Below are 17,219 nucleotides of genomic sequence, written 5' to 3' on the forward strand. Positions count from 1 at the left end.
AATAACGAGCACTACCACCGCAACAACAACAACAACACATCATCATCATCATCATCAATGTTGGTCTCTTCTTACTCGCAGCAAGACCTCCTTAAAATACTACAAGATCCAGTCTTGTATCAACAGAAGCATATGGAAATTAGAAATGATTTAATCAAACAAATTAGACAACAAGATCTTGTCATAAATGATTGCAATAACGAGTTGGAAGTTTGCAAAACTGCCAACAAGGCTTTTAAACAAGCATTGTCAGAAATTGGTACAGTGGTTATATCTGTTGCCATGGGTGATTTGTCAAAAAAAGTTGAAATTCATACTGTTGAAAGTGACCCTGAGATTTTAAAAGTGAAAATTACCATCAACACAATGATGGATCAATTACAAACTTTTGCCAATGAAGTCACAAAAGTTGCTACCGAAGTTGCCAATGGTGAATTAGGAGGGCAAGCGAAAAATGAAGGCTCAGTTGGTATATGGCGTTCATTGACCGATAATGTAAACATTATGGCCCTCAATTTGACAAATCAAGTGAGAGAAATTGCTGATGTGACGCGAGCTGTCGCAAGAGGAGATTTATCCCGGAAAATCAATGTTCATGCCCAAGGGGAAATATTGCAGTTGCAAATGACAATAAATACAATGGTGGACCAATTGAGAACTTTTGCATTTGAAGTGTCCAAAGTTGCTCGAGATGTTGGTGTTTTGGGTATCTTGGGAGGACAAGCTTTGATTGAAAACGTTGAAGGTATTTGGAAAGAATTGACTGATAACGTAAATGCCATGGCATTGAATTTAACGACTCAAGTGAGAAATATTGCCAATGTTACCACTGCTGTTGCCAAAGGTGACTTGTCTAAAAAGGTTACTGCTGATTGTAAAGGTGAAATTTTAAATTTGAAATTGACAATCAATCAGATGGTGGATCGATTGTTGAAATTCGCTTCGGAAGTGACAACATTATCCAGAGAAGTTGGTACTTTGGGTATATTGGGAGGACAAGCAAATGTTCAAGATGTTGAAGGGGCTTGGAAAGCCGTTACAGAAAATGTCAATTTAATGGCTACAAATTTAACAAATCAAGTGAGATCAATTGCCACAGTTACTACTGCTGTTGCCCATGGTGATTTATCACAAAAGATTGATGTTCATGCTCAAGGAGAAATTTTGCAATTGAAAAATACCATCAACAAGATGGTGGACTCTTTACAATTGTTTGCTTCTGAAGTGTCAAAAGTTGCACGAGATGTGGGTATCAATGGTAAATTGGGTATCCAAGCACAAGTGAGCGATGTCGATGGATTATGGAAAGAAATTACATCCAATGTCAATACCATGGCTTCCAATTTGACATCACAAGTGAGAGCATTTGCCCAAATTACAGCTGCTGCAACTGATGGTGATTTCACTCGATTCATTACAGTTGAAGCTTCGGGTGAAATGGATGCATTAAAAACAAAGATTAATCAAATGGTTTTGAACTTGAGAGAATCGATTCAAAGAAATACCGCTGCAAGAGAAGCAGCCGAATTGGCAAATAGTGCCAAATCGGAATTCTTGGCCAATATGTCTCACGAAATTAGAACTCCATTGAATGGTATTATCGGTATGACACAATTATCGTTGGATACCGAATTGACACAATATCAAAGAGAAATGTTGTCCATTGTTCACAATTTGGCAAATTCGTTATTGACCATTATTGATGATATTTTGGATATATCCAAGATTGAAGCCAACAGGATGACGGTTGAGCAAATTGATTTTTCATTAAGAGGTACGGTATTTGGAGCATTGAAAACGTTGGCAGTCAAGGCCATTGAAAAGAATTTGGATTTAACGTATCAATGCGACTCATCGTTTCCAGATAACTTGATTGGTGATTCATTTAGATTGAGACAGGTGATTTTAAATCTTGCTGGTAATGCCATTAAATTTACCAAGGAAGGTAAAGTTAGTGTTAGTGTGAAGAAGTCAGACAAGACTGTTCCCGACTCGGATAAGCTTTTGTTGGAAGTTTGTGTTTCTGATACAGGAATTGGTATTGAAAAGGATAAATTGGGCTTGATTTTCGATACCTTTTGTCAAGCTGATGGATCAACTACTAGGAAATTTGGAGGTACCGGGTTGGGATTGTCCATCTCCAAGCAATTGATTCATTTGATGGGAGGTGAAATATGGGTCACTTCGGAATACGGATCAGGCTCAAATTTCTATTTTACTGTTTCAGTATCGCCATCGAATATTAGGTACACTAGACAAACCGAGCAATTGTTGCCATTTAGTAATCATTATGTGTTATTTGTTTCTACTGAACATAGTCATGAAGAATTGGCTGAGATTGAACATGCCATTATTGAATTGGGATTGAATCCAATAATCGTCAACAATATAGAGGATGCCAATTTATCAGAGCCAATAAGGTACGATATCATTATGATTGATTCTATCGATACGGCAAAGAAGCTACGCTTGTTGTCGGAAGTTAAATATATCCCCTTGGTTTTGGTCCATCACTCCATTCCTGAATTAAACATGCGTGTTTGTATCGACTTGGGAATTTCATCTTATGGAAACACTCCATGCTCAATGACGGATTTAGCGAGCGCATTAATTCCAGCGTTGGAGTCTCGTTCAATCTCGCAAAATACCGATGAATCAGTGAAATACAATATCTTACTTGCTGAGGATAACTTGGTGAATCAGAAATTGGCAGTACGTATATTGGAGAAGCATGGCCATCACGTTGAAGTTGTTGAAAATGGTTTGGAAGCATTTGAAGCTATACAAAAGAATAAATATGATGTTGTTTTGATGGATGTACAGATGCCAGTTATGGGAGGATTTGAATCGGTGGAAAAGATTAGACAATGGGAAAAAAAATCAAACCCAATTGATTCATTAACTTTTAGAACGCCAATTATTGCATTAACTGCTCACGCCATGTTGGGAGATCGTGAGAAATCATTGGCTAAAGGAATGGATGATTATGTGTCAAAACCATTGAAACCAAAATTGTTGATGCAAACGATTAACAAGTGTATTCACAATATTAATCAATTGAAGGAGTTGTCGAAGCAAAATAACAATACCGATTTTGCCAAAAAGTTGAAAAAGGGAGTCATTCAATCTTCAACAACCAACGGTGGTGGTGGTGCTTCTAATGGTGGACGATCCAGAACAGATTCTACTACGTCGGTATCGCCCCACCCTTCAAATGCTAGTTCACCATCGAGATCATCTCCAGGAGGTTGTGGTGGTGGAAGTGCATATCAACAGTACCAACAGCAGCAACATCTTCAACATCATCAACACCCACCAGCATTCAACCAATCTAGATCATCTCCCGCATTGAATGTAACATCAAGTGGATCACCAAAGGATGCTCAATTCAGGGCAGACAACAACAATCACAACAACTCAACCAACAACAACTACAGTGACTACTCTCATGGCAACGGAGCAAGAGGCAGTGGAGCTTCAGAGAATGGATTATTCGCCACGTTGGCTGCCAGTTTGCGACCAGGACAATTAAACTCAAACAATCGATCCGTTACTGAAAGTGTCTTGACTTTTACATCAAGCAAGATTACTGAATTGGGAGATGGAGACGTGGATGTGGATGTGGATGTGGATATCGATGGAGAGAAGGAAGGTGGTGGAATGGCTACCGGTGTTGCTACTGCCGCTGCTTCCTCTTCCAATGATCACGTAGATGACGCTATGGATATCGATGTGACGAAAAACTAAGATAAAGAAGGAATACAATACAATATAGACAAAGTGTGTAGCGTAGAATGAGAGCTTGTTTTTGTTTTGACTAATACAAATGTTAACCGCGATATCAACCTATTTTCTCTCTCTGTATACATGTATACGCCATTTTGTTTTCACCTTGCACAAACAATAAACTGATCTCGTTTGACCCGCTTCTTTTTCCCATATTTCAAAATCACCGAATCAACTTTTTTGGCATGATCCAAAACTGGTTGTAAACAAGCGACAAATTCATTGTATTTCCAATTTGGTTGCAATTGAAGCAATTGCTTGAATCGAGTGGATACATCACGACTAAGTGATGATTGGTCAATAAAATGAATCAATGGGGAAGCTCCAGTGGAAGAAGTAGTATAGTAGTGTCCCTGTAATTGGATGATATCCAATGGCACATTGTAAAATGACGGTAATGCCGTTTTCCAATTCAACAAGAAATCAGCCACTGTGGTTAAAGGAGCTGCATTGTAGTTTAATTTTGATAATTCTTGAATGCCAAACCAGTGCGTTATGGCATCATCATTCAATCGCAATGAGGTCGTCGTCGTGTTATCGTCGTCAACACCATTGACAACAGTGTTTCCGTCTTGTGAATTGGATGGTTCTTGATCCGGAGTCGTAAATTTATGAATAACGGCATTAATCATTGATAGTTGCCAATTTTGAAACGCTTGGTTATCTTGTAGGTTAAGATCAAAAATTGTGAAGTTTTGGCCATGTTTGGATTCACTAATTAAGTACGTGATTAAAGTATGCAAGATTTGTGAAATTGTATCAAATGATAACCGGTATACAAATTTGTTATTGCCAGTGGCAATTTCACAAAGACACAAGTCAATGTAAATCTTTTCAAACTCGGCACTTGAACAAGGACTCAATTCAGCCATCTCGGTCTTTGTCATCAAGTTTTTGTTTCTTTGTTCATTTTCTGCATGGTACTCTGGTACCACGTCCAAAATCGTGCCAGGAATCTGTGTCAATTCGTAAACGTAGTTGCATTGACTAAACCCCAATAATGCATTTTCATCACTACCATCTTGTTGTTGTTGCTGTTGATGTTGATGGATATTATTATTGATTGGACGTTGGTTCATAAGCAATACGCAATTCGAATGATTATTCTGTCTCAACTTGAACGTTGAATCTCCAGTACACACCACAACTGCATCATTATCATCACCATCATCCGATGTGGTTGTAGTAGCAGTTGCAACTGTCGGTTTGGTTTTCAAGTTGAGGTACTTTGCATTTGAGGTAGATGAGTCTGATAAATGTGATATAATGTTTGGTGGTAGTTGAATTAGTTTGTAGGTGTAGTTAGCATCGGGCCGTAGCTGCTGATACACTGGGACTGTTGTCATGTTTGACATAAGTAAGGGGACAGTATTGACTAAGCACTGTTTTCGATGCCAATGCTTAGTTTGTGAATGCTTTTTTTTTCATATAAGACGCGTTTAAAAGATCGTGTGCGGCATTGCATTAATCACCTGCGTTTCTTGAGTTGATACACAGAAGTTTCGAGTTCAAACGTGACATTAGACATTGCGGTTTTATTTTTATGATGGGTGCTCTTGTTTTTTGTTCAGGTTAGGTCTTGCAGCCATACCAAACCACCTCCTTTACTGAAGGACTTCGAGTTGCTTGGTGGTGAAAGTTGATTTCAAGTGATGTGCCTACATGTTCATGTTTGTGGTCACATTTGTTCGTGCTATTACTTACAGCACATGCTCCAATCATTTGATTTTTGAATCTATGGACAAATTCAAGTATATTCGGAGCGAAGACATTGAGCTTATTTTTGGAAAAAGGCTGCTTCAATTGATATGTGTCACACCTGGTGAGACGTGGATATGAAGACCACAATTCATTTGTTTTGAAAGAGTAGAGTGTTGAGTATTGAAATCAGTTGATGTGGCCCTAGATAAAAGTGATTCGATGCATAAACAAACTACTATTTATGAAGAGGCTTACTTATTGATAAATTTAGCGAACTCGATGATGATCATATCGGTTGCATGTTTCCGCTGAATGGCAGGACATGGTTCTTCTTCAAGTTGTTCTTGCCCCGAGGTGAGATTTGGGAAGTTTACATCGTTGGGAATACCAGGTAGGAGTAAGGAATGGTCAAACAGTGATGTGTACGGAACAACTTTCACAACTACTCAAAAAAGTGGCCATATCTCTACATAGAAACTACTGAGGTCCCGCCTTTCCGTGCGTATCGACTCTTCGGACTAATATATTGCTCTCCAACGTTTAAAAGACTGGACTTGCAGCTAAAACCTCGTGCCAAACTGATATGGTTACCACTTATGTCTACAATTACTTGGTTTGTATGAGGTCAACTTCAGCATAACTTGAAGCATCGTCATGGGGAGCAGATTTGGATGCCTTCACTTTTCTTTTGAACAAATTTTTAAACTTTTTGTTCACTTGCAGTGTGGAAGTCACCTGGGTATTTCCATGTTCAGTCAAATCTTTGGAGTCCTTAATGACTGCTTTCTTCAAAAATGGGCTTCTCAATGCATTTCCAAATTTTGACCATTTTCGAGCTGTAGTACTCTTCATATGGCCATTCGACTGCACTTTATCATTGATTGCTTCAACTGCAACTGTAGTACAAAGTTGTTGAGAACCTTCAAGCTGTGATCTATTGCCCTTTCCCGGACTCTTCCTGAATGTGTTGCCCAAAATTCTTTTCCACTTGGGTTTCACTGCATCCTTCAAGGGAGATCCTTCTTCAGTAGTTACAGGGGGATTGACATTGGTAACTATTCTCTCAACGGAATTTTCATTGGTGATTTCCAGATTTTCAGTAGCATCTCCAACAATCGCACCATTAGAACCGGGGACACCTTCTCCATCAGCATCATTTAAAGTATCCGTGGTATGTGCACTATTACCAGTACTTTCATCATTATCAAGCACAGATTTTTTGTTGGTGTCCAAATTTTTTCCAGGTGATGCAATGTCAGCAGCATTACCAATTTCATTAACAACATCAGCATTCGATTCTGGAACTCTACTGTACAATCCAGTTCCATCAACGATTGTTTTACCCAGATCCAGCAGTTTGGAGGACAAGTGGACATTTCCAATATTCAACTCTGTCAGATTGCGATCTTCTTCCTCTAGTTAACAAAGTTTGTTTCCAGGATTCAGATCTGCTCTGACCAATGCTTGCATGCGGATCTGTCTGTTGCGTATACGCCAATCTTTGACACGCTTCACTTGCAACTGTTTAGATTCTGTGGTGGTTCCAGTAATTGAATTATCATCTGCAGCTGCTTTTTTGGTGGTGGTTTCCTTTCTTGAATATTCTGCTTTCTCAGTGGTGGTTGATGCAATGTTTTCAATTTCGGAATTGTTTATGGTGGATTCAACTGTGGTGAAGTTCAGTTTAGTAGGGGTACTTTCTTTGATAACGTTCATAACATGCGGCGGAAGGGGAACAGGAGTAGTTAAGTTTAAACACTGGCCGGGATTGGACCTCTCGACAATTCTTGAAGCATCAGAGTGATTCGCTTCAGCCAAGTTCTTGAATTGTGAAAAGGCAGTGACATTAGGCGTTGGTTTCAGTTTACGCTTGGCAGCGGTGTAGTTTGAAAGCATGTTAGTGAGGATAGAGAGATAAGGGGAAAGGGGAAAAGGGGGAAAACAGGAAATTGAGGGGGTTTTTGTAGGAAATATTTTAGTGGTTTTGTACATACAATTTGGTGAAGTTTGGGAATATCAAAAAAAAGGGCCATATTTTTGATATGTTTTGACCAGCTAAATGACTATGTTGTTGCTATTTAGTTATTTAGAGATGTTGAGGTTGAGCTCATTGGTCTACTGGGATCTATTCGCAGCAATGTATCTCATCAATGATACAATGATTCAGATCACCGATTATCAGAGAGGGATTTACACACAAAGTTGAAGCTAGGATTGATAAAGCTTTGAACTAGTTGATCAGACTTTATTTCAGACTACTTCCAGATAAGATAAGGACTTTGATCACTGGATTACTGTTTGGTTGCTTATAGAATGTATGTGCATAACAAAAATCGTTGGAATAAACTTTACTATAAAGATTATTCTCCCCTTTTTTGTTTTTTTTTTTTTTTTTGCAACCAAGATTCGAAGACGATCACCAAAAGTGACAACCACCAAATGTGACAACCACAATCAGAACCAAGTGAGTGTATGTGTCACTGACTACAAGATGAAACAATCCATGTAGAAAGGAGCAGGGACCAGTGTTTAGATACACCAACGTTGATTTTCAAAAGAAAATATTTGTGATATACTAGTGAGTGATCCGTTCCATTCACAGGAAATGATCAGAGAACCAATGTACTAACTTTTTCTATCTTAACCACAGCGAGAATTCGCGTAAAAAAAAGAATGATGTCGGGGGGGTGTAATTGAATATTGACAGATTTACTATAATACGGGTGATACTTCCGTACATAATTTTTGTGCTTTGTCATTTGTTGGAAATTGCGTTACTCAAAAACGTACAACAAATAATCGTGAAGTTTACAATAACACAGATTCTTTACTGCACGTCAAGTAGAGTCATGCTATCGTATACTAGCTTCCTCACTACATCAAATAAACCCCACCTACTATAGATCAAAAAACACTGGGGGGGGGGGGGGGGCGTTCTACGCACATTCTCTTCCAGGAAGTCCTTTTCGAAAATCGTGGTTATATACTTGAGATACACAAAGAATAAAGTGGATATAAGTGTTGATTATATGGGATATAACTCTTCATAGAGCAATGGCAAGTCAATGAAACAATTGTACACCTTCAACTAGGCCACTACTTTCTCTCCTGCTTCTTTGTTTTTTTGGCAAAATAGTCCATCTCACTTACAAGGTATAAAATGTATGAAAAGCTATATTAAAAAATCGTCTCTTTCACTACTCAAAATTATTTTATATAAGCAAAACTCCCCACGTAATCGCATGTGATTGAATGTACTAGTGGAGGCCGCAACGTTAAAAGTTTGAGCCTTGATTGATATTCCTATCTCTAACACCCAATTCACCATTGAAAAACTCATCACTGCCCAATTTCTCATTTTTCCTCCAAAATGTCCAGCCAGCTTCTGGATCACGTTTATTTCTTCTCTTGAGGTAGAATAGTACGGCAATAATACCAATCAAGATGGACCCACCTACACCAACAACAACACCAACAACAATTCTATTGGTTTGCGATAATCCCCCACCATTGTCATTTGAATCACGATTATTGGAATTGGATGTTTCTGTAGCTTGTGAAGAAACCAATGAAGTTTGGGTGACAACTACTGTTTTACCATTTTCGACTGAGCTCAATGTTGTTACATGACGCGAAGTTCCTGATGATTCACTCGATGATGAGGTGGTGTCATCATCTTCTACTGAAGATGAGGAAGATGTTGTTGATGATGAGTCGGTAGTTTCAGATGTAGTTTCAGGTGCTTCAGTTGTAGATGATGACGATGAAGTAGAGCTCGTTGAGCTAGACTCACCAGTCTCTGAAGCAAATGAAGACGATGATGAGGAAGTAGACGATGATGAGGTAGAACTGTCACTCAGTGTTTCAGATGATGACGCATCAAAATTGGCAGACGATGATGAAGATGAGCTCCACGATGATGATGAGGAGGAGGAGGAAGAAAATTGGTCTCCAAATGAAGTAGATGATGATGATGATGAAGACCATGAGCTTGATGAGCTACTAAATGATGATGAACTTGATGAAGAAGGAAACAAGAATGAAGATTGGCCAAATCCAGTACTAAAACCACTAGTGGAACTACCAAATGTACCACCATTCGACGTGGAAGATGTTAGTCCATCACTAGTTGAATTATCAGCTCTCTTTTCCTGTTTATGATGCTTTTGCCTCTTTTGCCTCTTTTGCTTCTCTTGTTGAGCTCTTTTCCTATGGAACCCCAAAGTTTGCTCAAGGTTGTCACTATTGTCTATTGATGTAAAAGTAGTTGTAGTTGATGTAGCATCTGTAGTAATTGCAACTGAATTGACAGTTGTTGGATGGTTATCAAATGATTTGTTGCTTTTATTAGGTATTAATGATTGTAGACACGATGATGGTGAAGATAAAGGTGTAAAGTAAAAGTAGGCTAATGATAACAAGATAGTCATGAATAAGAAGCATCTAAAGATGGTATTGTATTGATGTAGTTTCGACTTAGAGGCCTTGTTGTTCTTGGAGGTAGGTGTAATGTTGTTGTTGTGGTGATGGTGTTCGGTGTGATGATGAGGTTGCTGTTGTTTCTCAGACATTGTTATTGTAGGAATGTAATGTATGGGGATCTAATGTAATGTAGTCTAATATTTTTATAGAAAGGGGGGGAAGGGGAAAGTAGGTCCTGGTGAGTGTGTGTATCTATCTATTTTGTAAGCTATTCTAAATGTTGATTAGTGTGATGGTTGAATATGTACTCGTCGTAGTGGGTGGTGGTGGTGTGTGGGTCTTTTACTATGAACGAATGTTGAAAAGAAAACACTGCCTTCTAGATCTCTGTTATGTGTGTGAGATTGTAAAGTGAGATCTAAGATGTGTGTGGTATTAATACCTCAACTGATGTATGTAGGTATGTAGGTATGTAGGTATGTGGATAGATAGATAGGAGAAGAACGTGATCTTCAGGTTTCTAGGTAGTAATGGTTTGGTGTGTGTGGTTTGTTGGTTTTGGCTGGCTCTATAAAAAAATTTTCTCTCTGTGGATCTCTCGTCAGTTTTTGTTTGTTGTTATTTTTTTTTTTTATTTTTTATTTTTAGATTTACGAAAGGGGAGGGAAAGAATGTTGAAGAAGGAGAATGTGATTAATAAATAAAACAGCCTTTGGTTGTTCGTATACAGATAATTACTTATAAAGTCGATAGTTTTACATAGCGGGTGGTTTTGTCTTCTTCCCCCCCCCCCCCCCCCCACACACACTCACACACATCCCACTCTTGGTCTGTACAAATAAGACACGTAAGAAAAGAAGAAGAAAAAAACCGTTGTGTATAAGGCCACAATTAAGGAGAATGTTTGATCTTTTATTGTTTCAAAAAAAAAAAAAAAAAAATTTCTTTGATTTTTCTATTTGGTCTTGATGTCACAAAAGGTTCCCAAAAGGTACTTTAGCTTAGTGTCGCATTCTCTTTTCTTACGACAAAAATAAGCCCATTCTTTTTACAATGATGTTCGTATTTAGATATTGTACATACATTGACTTATCCATACTGAGTAAATAGGTGACGTATATATAGGTAGACGAGTATAACACCACAAATGAATACCAACTGCTAATAATTTGGAGCAAAATGGCTGATGTGTATATTAGACTTATTAAGCTTTTAGCACTGCCCCAAAAAAATAGCTGGTGGTGACGCACACCATAAAAGACTGACCTTTTTTATGCAGCACGTGAAGTGAGCACGTACACACACACACACATACATACACACACCTTTTTTCCTTTAATACTATCAAACCACAATTTTACTAACTATACTGACTTACTGAAAATTGTCTGTCTGTCTGTCTGTCTGTATGTGTTGTGTTTGTCTCAATTGAATCTGTAAGGGGTGTAATCTTTTAGTCAAAAGTTGTTTTACACGCAGATCTCACACAATAAAACTGTTGCTTTTATAATCTGCATCTGCAGTGAAAAAGTATAAACCATATGAGACAGTACATATTGGTTAACAAAAAACAATAACTTCCTTACATTCTAGTTGTTATTACCATTAGCCCCATTGCCGTTACAACTAATAGTACACATGTTCAACATCATCGTCAAATTCTTTCCAATGAGACACGAACAATTTTACGCGTCTTTTGTTCTTTATTTACTTTTCTTTTTTATTTTTTTATTTTTTTTATTTTTTTTATTTTTTTTTTTCGTGTCTGGCTGTCTGTTCGTCTGTGTCAGTTTCTTCTCAAGTTTGTCTATTTTGAAACACATTTTGGTTTCTAGATTCACGTTTCTATATTCGCTGTACGCACCATCATCAGTTGGAAAAACAAGAGTAGGAACACCAAAAGTGGGTAGAGAGAATAGAATAGTAGTGGCCAGTTTGATTGAGTATATCTTTTGTAACTAACATCACTTCCTTTCCACTCTCGATATATATTTTGCAATTATAACTAGTCTCAATTCTAGTAATTGCAAATGTTCCTGTACTTTAACCGCCCTTTCCTCCAATCAGTCCTGTGCAAGGGCTGCATTTGTCATTAGTTCCAACAAACTATAAACGGAACTGATATACATCTAGGTTAAATGCATTTTGTATTGTCGTGGATGCTTTGTCACAAGATAGCAATGTATGACATTGATTTAAACAGTTTTGTGTAATTACTGAACGTTTTCTAGAATAATCTGGAACATCCGGAGAAAAATGCGCAAAACCCTACAACAGCAAATGACTGCAAAAAAGAACTAACCTTTTTCCTCAACATTCCACTGTCTTCCGAGGCAACATGAGGTAAAGGAATATAAATAACAACCAAGTTTGTCCATCTTTACTAACACTTCAATTTTTTTCACTACTATATCACACCTACTGAACGATATAAGAAAAACTTCTCTACCAATAATGTCTTACTATTACACTGCTCAACCATATGCTAATCCAGTTGATTTAGATTCATTGTTGTCTTTGTTACACCAACAACAATTTAGATCATCACCACAACCAAAAGCACGTTCGTTACAAGCTTATCCCCACTATTATACTGCTACCCAACATCCACCACGTTATCACAAACAGCAACAGCAACAGCAACAGCAACATCAACAACCAAGAAACTCAAGACCAAGAGTGGTTCAAAAATTGGAAACTGAAGATGAATATCAGATTCAAATTTATAAACCATACGGAAACTTCAACAATTACGAAGTGAAAGTTGTCAAGTTGCAACCACCATTGATTAAAGTTATCATTTTCTCACACCAAGATGATTTCAAAATTGATTTTAATTTCAACGTTAACTATATCGATATTGAAAACATCAATTGGAGATGGTACAAACAAGACAATATCTTGAGTTTAAACATTCCCAAAAAATTACACTATATTCATTCCAATTTAAATGATGTAATCAATTGTTTATTGGGAACTTTGGATGATCCTCAACGTCAATTGTATTTGGAACATGACTCACCTGAATTTGAAGATGCAGAGAAGGAATTGAATTTTGGCCACCATCACAATGAAGATCAAGATGAATACGATGATTATGAGTTGGGTGATTCTGATGATTCATCACTTGATGAACACGAAAAATTGGTTCAAGAAGCTATTGATGCTTTGATTGAAAGGAAGAAAGAGAATAAAAAACAAGGTAAAAAGAGTAAAGGTAAAGGTAAAGAAGAAGAAAAGGCTGAAGAAAAGAATGACAATTTGAAGAATAAACAGCAAGATGATGATGCCGAGCAAGAGGCTTTCGAAAAACAAAGACAGTTGGCGCAAGAAGCTATTAATGCTGTGCTTGAGAAAAAGAAGAGAATGGCTGACGAGGAAGAAAAGAAAGCACAAGAGGCTGAAGAAGAGGCTAAGAGAAAAGCTGAAGAAGAGGCTAAGAGAAAAGCTGAAGAAGAGGCTAAGAGAAAAGCTGAAGAAGAGGCTAAGAGAAAAGCTGAAGAAGAGGCTAAGAGAAAAGCTGAAGAAGAGGCTAAAAAGAAGGCTGAATTGGAAGCTGAAGCTAGAAGAAAATCTGCTGAAATCGAAGCTCAAAGAAAAGCTGAACTCAAAAGAGTTAGAGAAGAATTTGCTTTGAAACAAGAACAAGAACGTCAAAAGATTCTTCAAGCCCAATTGGAATTAGAAAAATTGGCTAAACAACAAGAAGAGTTGGAAAAACAACATCACAATGATTCCGCCATCAAAGCCAAAGAAGATGAGTTGAAACTGGAGATCCTCAGTGAAGAAGATCAGTATCAACAAAACTCCAACGAGTATGAACAGTACTTGAAACAGCAACAAGAATTACTTAATCAGTTTTTTGGTTTCAATTTGGGTCCAGTCTTGACTTCACATTTGCCACCACCTCAAACTAAACAATCTGTTGAAAACGGAACTAGTAAATCTCAACAAATAACTTCAAAGAGGGAAAACAACAACAACAACACCAAATCCAAAGTTGATTCCACTACTTCTAAAAAAGCAGAGCCAGCTAAAAAAGAATCAACCAAAGTGAAATCGGAGGCTAAAGTGACTAAAAATGCTTCAAAGGAGAAACCAACCACACCGGTGCTGAAGGTAATCAATGGACCAAGTGATGGTTTACGCAAACATCATTCACCATCTTTGGAAGATGTTGAAGATGAAGAGTCAATTTTGTTTAGAAAAAGATTTGATCATTGAGGATTTAGTAAAAGAGTTGTTTAATAAATAATACGAAATCATACACTTAGAAAAGTAACCCTAACTATTGTAGAAACATTCTCTTAGGCCCTTGTAGAATGTCTCAGAATAGTATGGTCAGTGGTAGCGTTTCTCGCAACCGACTGATCTTTTTTGCTGCCTGCGACCATTCCACGAAATGACCCTTTTTGCTCTCTCCTACTGAACTCACACAGACACACAGACACAAACATTATCTCCCTTTCCATGTCCAAGTCAGTAGCAGTATTCGGTGGCAATGGATTCTTAGGCCGTAAAATCTGTGAAGTTGGAATCAACCGCGGATACAATATAACATCATATTCTCGATCTGGCCAACCACCAAAACTCAACGTCCCTGCTTCCCGACAACCACCTTGGATCAAACAAGTATCGTGGCAAAGATGCGATATATTCAACCCTGAACAATCAATATCCCCAACTCAATTGAGTCAATTTGATACTATTGTTCATTCAATCGGTATATTATTTGAAGATGCGTCGTACAAGAAACTGATGAATTCAAATTTCGGGTTTTTGCAAGATATACAGAAACTTGCTAATCGAGCCGTTTTGGGGTCATCGAATCCGATGCAGAAGGACAAAGCTAATCTGACTTATGAAGCTATACAACGCGATTCTGCCGTATTGATTGCTGATGAGTATATCAATGCTAGATTAGATGCATTGAAAAAGGAGAAAGAGAGCAATAAGGACTCGGTAGGTACAGCTGGAACAGCTGGTGATTATAAGGAATCAAACTCTGTGGTGGGTAACTACGTCTATATATCAGCTGATCAAAACCCACCAATTGTCCCACAACGATATATAATTACCAAACGAGAAGCTGAATTTGAATTGAGCAATAAGCCTCATTTACGAAGCATTTTGATGAGACCGGGGATAATGTATGAAGAACACGGCAAATCTACAAATGAGCCTACTACGAATAGAGACGTCTTGGTGAAGGGTTTGAAATTGGGAGTTAATTTGAAAAATGCTATTTTGGGCAACCAGTTTTTGAATGGAGTCGTTAGACCAGTTGTTAGTACTACTCAGGTTGCTAATGCCATTTTCGATAAATTAGAAGATGAACTGTTCAAAGGCGGAGTCGTGCCGGTTGAAGAGATTGAACAAGAACCAAATTTTTGAGTCTGTAAAATGCAAACAGATTTATTATACAAGGAGATGTAGATATACATATCGTGTAATGTGGAAATGGTATATATATGTAAGTCTAGTAATATTAAAAGATGTTGTTTTTTATTGGCAGTTGTGCCCTGTCATACAAGGTGTTCTGGTTTCGAACGGACATTAGTGTCTGACGAAGTTGATGTTGAATCTGGTTGTAGATCCATTAGCTTTTGTTGTAGTGACCGAAGTAAATCAACTTCAACCTCCCCTAAATCGAGATTTTCAGGCACTACTATTGAAGTAGATGTAATGATGATATTTTTAGCATTAGCAACTTCATCAATCCCAGCCCCAGTTAAAGTGAATCGCAGCTGCATTTTAGTCAAGTCATGGCCATCCTTCCCATGAAAGCTCATCTCATCTTTGTCGCCAATTGAAGTGGGCACATGGTCCCCCTCTTTCTTTGATGCCTCCACTGGTTGTTGTTTCTTCAGTTGTTTAACAATTTTTTGACCAGCACCTGGACTCCACCAATACACGGGGTACGTCCGAACTATATTGCCCGTGATCAAAGCAACAGCAATAATCAATACTGAACTAACCAATTGAACCGGCAAGAACCACCAACTCATTTGTCGAACTTGTTCATCGATACTAGGCAACAATGCACTAGCCCCCGCAGGTGGGTGAATGGTATTGGTGATTGCCATAACCACTGAGCTTATGGCCACACTCAAAGCACCACTAGCCCAATAATTCAGTCTGCCACCATGACTCAAACTAAACAATTTCTGTATCCCCACGCCAATTGTTGAACTTATGAAATGACCCAATAGAATATTACGTGGTTGCGCTAATGGTACTTGTGATGCATTAAAGCAAAGGATCGCGGTAGCTCCATACGATGCTAATATAATAGGAGCATGATGATGATCAGTAAACACATTATGATGCATAAACACACCCATGATGAGGGATAGACCGGAAAACGTAGCAATCAAAATTTCAAGCCATATGAAATAATCAGGAGCTGCCCTGTGTGGATGTTTGTGATGGCCTAAGAAATGGGCTATAAATCGAGGTAGTTTGTGTATTTGGTTGCGGGGAACGTATTGGTCAAGCACAGTGTCAATTGTGAATTTGAACACCATTTGTTATTGTGATGAGTGGATGTGCGTGGTGTGTTTTGAAAGTGAGTGAGTGTATGCGCAGGAATACTGCGGTTTTCCCTTGTTGGAAGTAGTGACGCTTTGCTTCGCAAGTTTGGCTCTTTAGTCTAGTTTGGAAGAAAGGTTTCAAGAAAAGCGGGATTTTAAAGTTTCTCTGGCTATAAATTTTCAATACCGTGGAGATGCATTTCCGCGCGAATTGTTTCCTATTCAAGGCAGTAAAGCAACGCCTACCGTTCATGTAGAAGGGGATACCCAATTTAGTGCTGTCTCGAATTTCTCATAGTTCGTTTCACTTCGACAAGAACATGGTTTCAAAAAGATCTTGAGTATGAGAACAAACGCAAACTTACGTAGAGCGAATTTGGTGATTAGGAGCTGTAACTAGCCTCTTCCACTGGTACATTACACTCAAAAAGATAGAAACATATAAGCACTCAAAGTCAAATCTCTATAACTCGCGGATCAAATTGGTGTGTTGTGGAATCAAAGACTTGATACCAGGAACTCTGCCTTTAATTCTGTAGTAAATCCTGTATAACTCTCACTTTCACGATCCTGTGGTTCGATATCTCTGATTAGGGAAGAAAACCTGAAGCACTTGACAAAGTACAGCACCAGTGATTCAAAGTAGGTCCCGCTTATACTGATTCTGTCGTTGTGGTTTATAATCCTAACTCGGTGGATGTGATATGGTTGCTTCTTCAGACTTGATCATGGTGGCGTTTTGAACCAATTTTTCCCTCATCTGATCCTCAAGTCTCC

The 17,219-nt window shown here is 38.2% G+C and overlaps 6 protein-coding genes and 1 pseudogene across 7 annotated transcripts; 3 read left to right on the forward strand and 4 right to left on the reverse strand. All coding sequences in view use genetic code 12, as the record gives it.

The window, feature by feature from the left end:
* Positions 1 to 57: 57 nt before the first annotated feature.
* On the forward strand, positions 58 to 3,747 carry NIK1 (Nik1p; the record flags this gene model as incomplete). Its single annotated transcript, XM_036807517.1, has 1 exon — positions 58 to 3,747. The coding sequence occupies one exon, from the start codon at positions 58 to 60 to the stop codon at positions 3,745 to 3,747; it is 3,690 nt and encodes a 1,229-aa protein (XP_036664346.1).
* Positions 3,748 to 3,887: 140 nt separating this feature from the next.
* Positions 3,888 to 5,132, reverse strand: DCC1 (Dcc1p; the record flags this gene model as incomplete). Its single annotated transcript, XM_036807518.1, has 1 exon — positions 3,888 to 5,132. One exon carries the CDS (start codon positions 5,130 to 5,132, stop codon positions 3,888 to 3,890), a length of 1,245 nt encoding a protein of 414 aa, XP_036664347.1.
* A 961-nt stretch (positions 5,133 to 6,093) lies between these two features.
* CPAR2_301590 lies at positions 6,094 to 7,479 on the reverse strand (annotated as a pseudogene; the record flags this gene model as incomplete). Its single annotated transcript has 1 exon — positions 6,094 to 7,479. A coding segment is annotated over one exon (1,386 nt).
* A 1,283-nt stretch (positions 7,480 to 8,762) lies between these two features.
* On the reverse strand, positions 8,763 to 10,058 carry DFI1 (Dfi1p; the record flags this gene model as incomplete). Its single annotated transcript, XM_036807519.1, has 1 exon — positions 8,763 to 10,058. The coding sequence occupies one exon, from the start codon at positions 10,056 to 10,058 to the stop codon at positions 8,763 to 8,765; it is 1,296 nt and encodes a 431-aa protein (XP_036664348.1).
* A 2,305-nt stretch (positions 10,059 to 12,363) lies between these two features.
* On the forward strand, positions 12,364 to 14,133 carry CPAR2_301610 (uncharacterized protein; the record flags this gene model as incomplete). The annotated part of the gene is made up of 1 exon (XM_036807520.1): positions 12,364 to 14,133. The coding sequence occupies one exon, from the start codon at positions 12,364 to 12,366 to the stop codon at positions 14,131 to 14,133; it is 1,770 nt and encodes a 589-aa protein (XP_036664349.1).
* Positions 14,134 to 14,379: 246 nt separating this feature from the next.
* CPAR2_301620 (ubiquinone biosynthesis protein) lies at positions 14,380 to 15,303 on the forward strand (the record flags this gene model as incomplete). Its single annotated transcript, XM_036807521.1, has 1 exon — positions 14,380 to 15,303. One exon carries the CDS (start codon positions 14,380 to 14,382, stop codon positions 15,301 to 15,303), a length of 924 nt encoding a protein of 307 aa, XP_036664350.1.
* A 131-nt stretch (positions 15,304 to 15,434) lies between these two features.
* CPAR2_301630 (uncharacterized protein) lies at positions 15,435 to 16,436 on the reverse strand (the record flags this gene model as incomplete). The annotated part of the gene is made up of 1 exon (XM_036807522.1): positions 15,435 to 16,436. One exon carries the CDS (start codon positions 16,434 to 16,436, stop codon positions 15,435 to 15,437), a length of 1,002 nt encoding a protein of 333 aa, XP_036664351.1.
* Between the last annotated feature and the right edge of the window lie 783 nt (positions 16,437 to 17,219).

This window comes from Candida parapsilosis, contig 005806, assembly GCF_000182765.1.
Source record: "Candida parapsilosis strain CDC317 annotated contig 005806".
Lineage (NCBI taxonomy): Eukaryota > Fungi > Ascomycota > Pichiomycetes > Serinales > Debaryomycetaceae > Lodderomyces > Lodderomyces parapsilosis.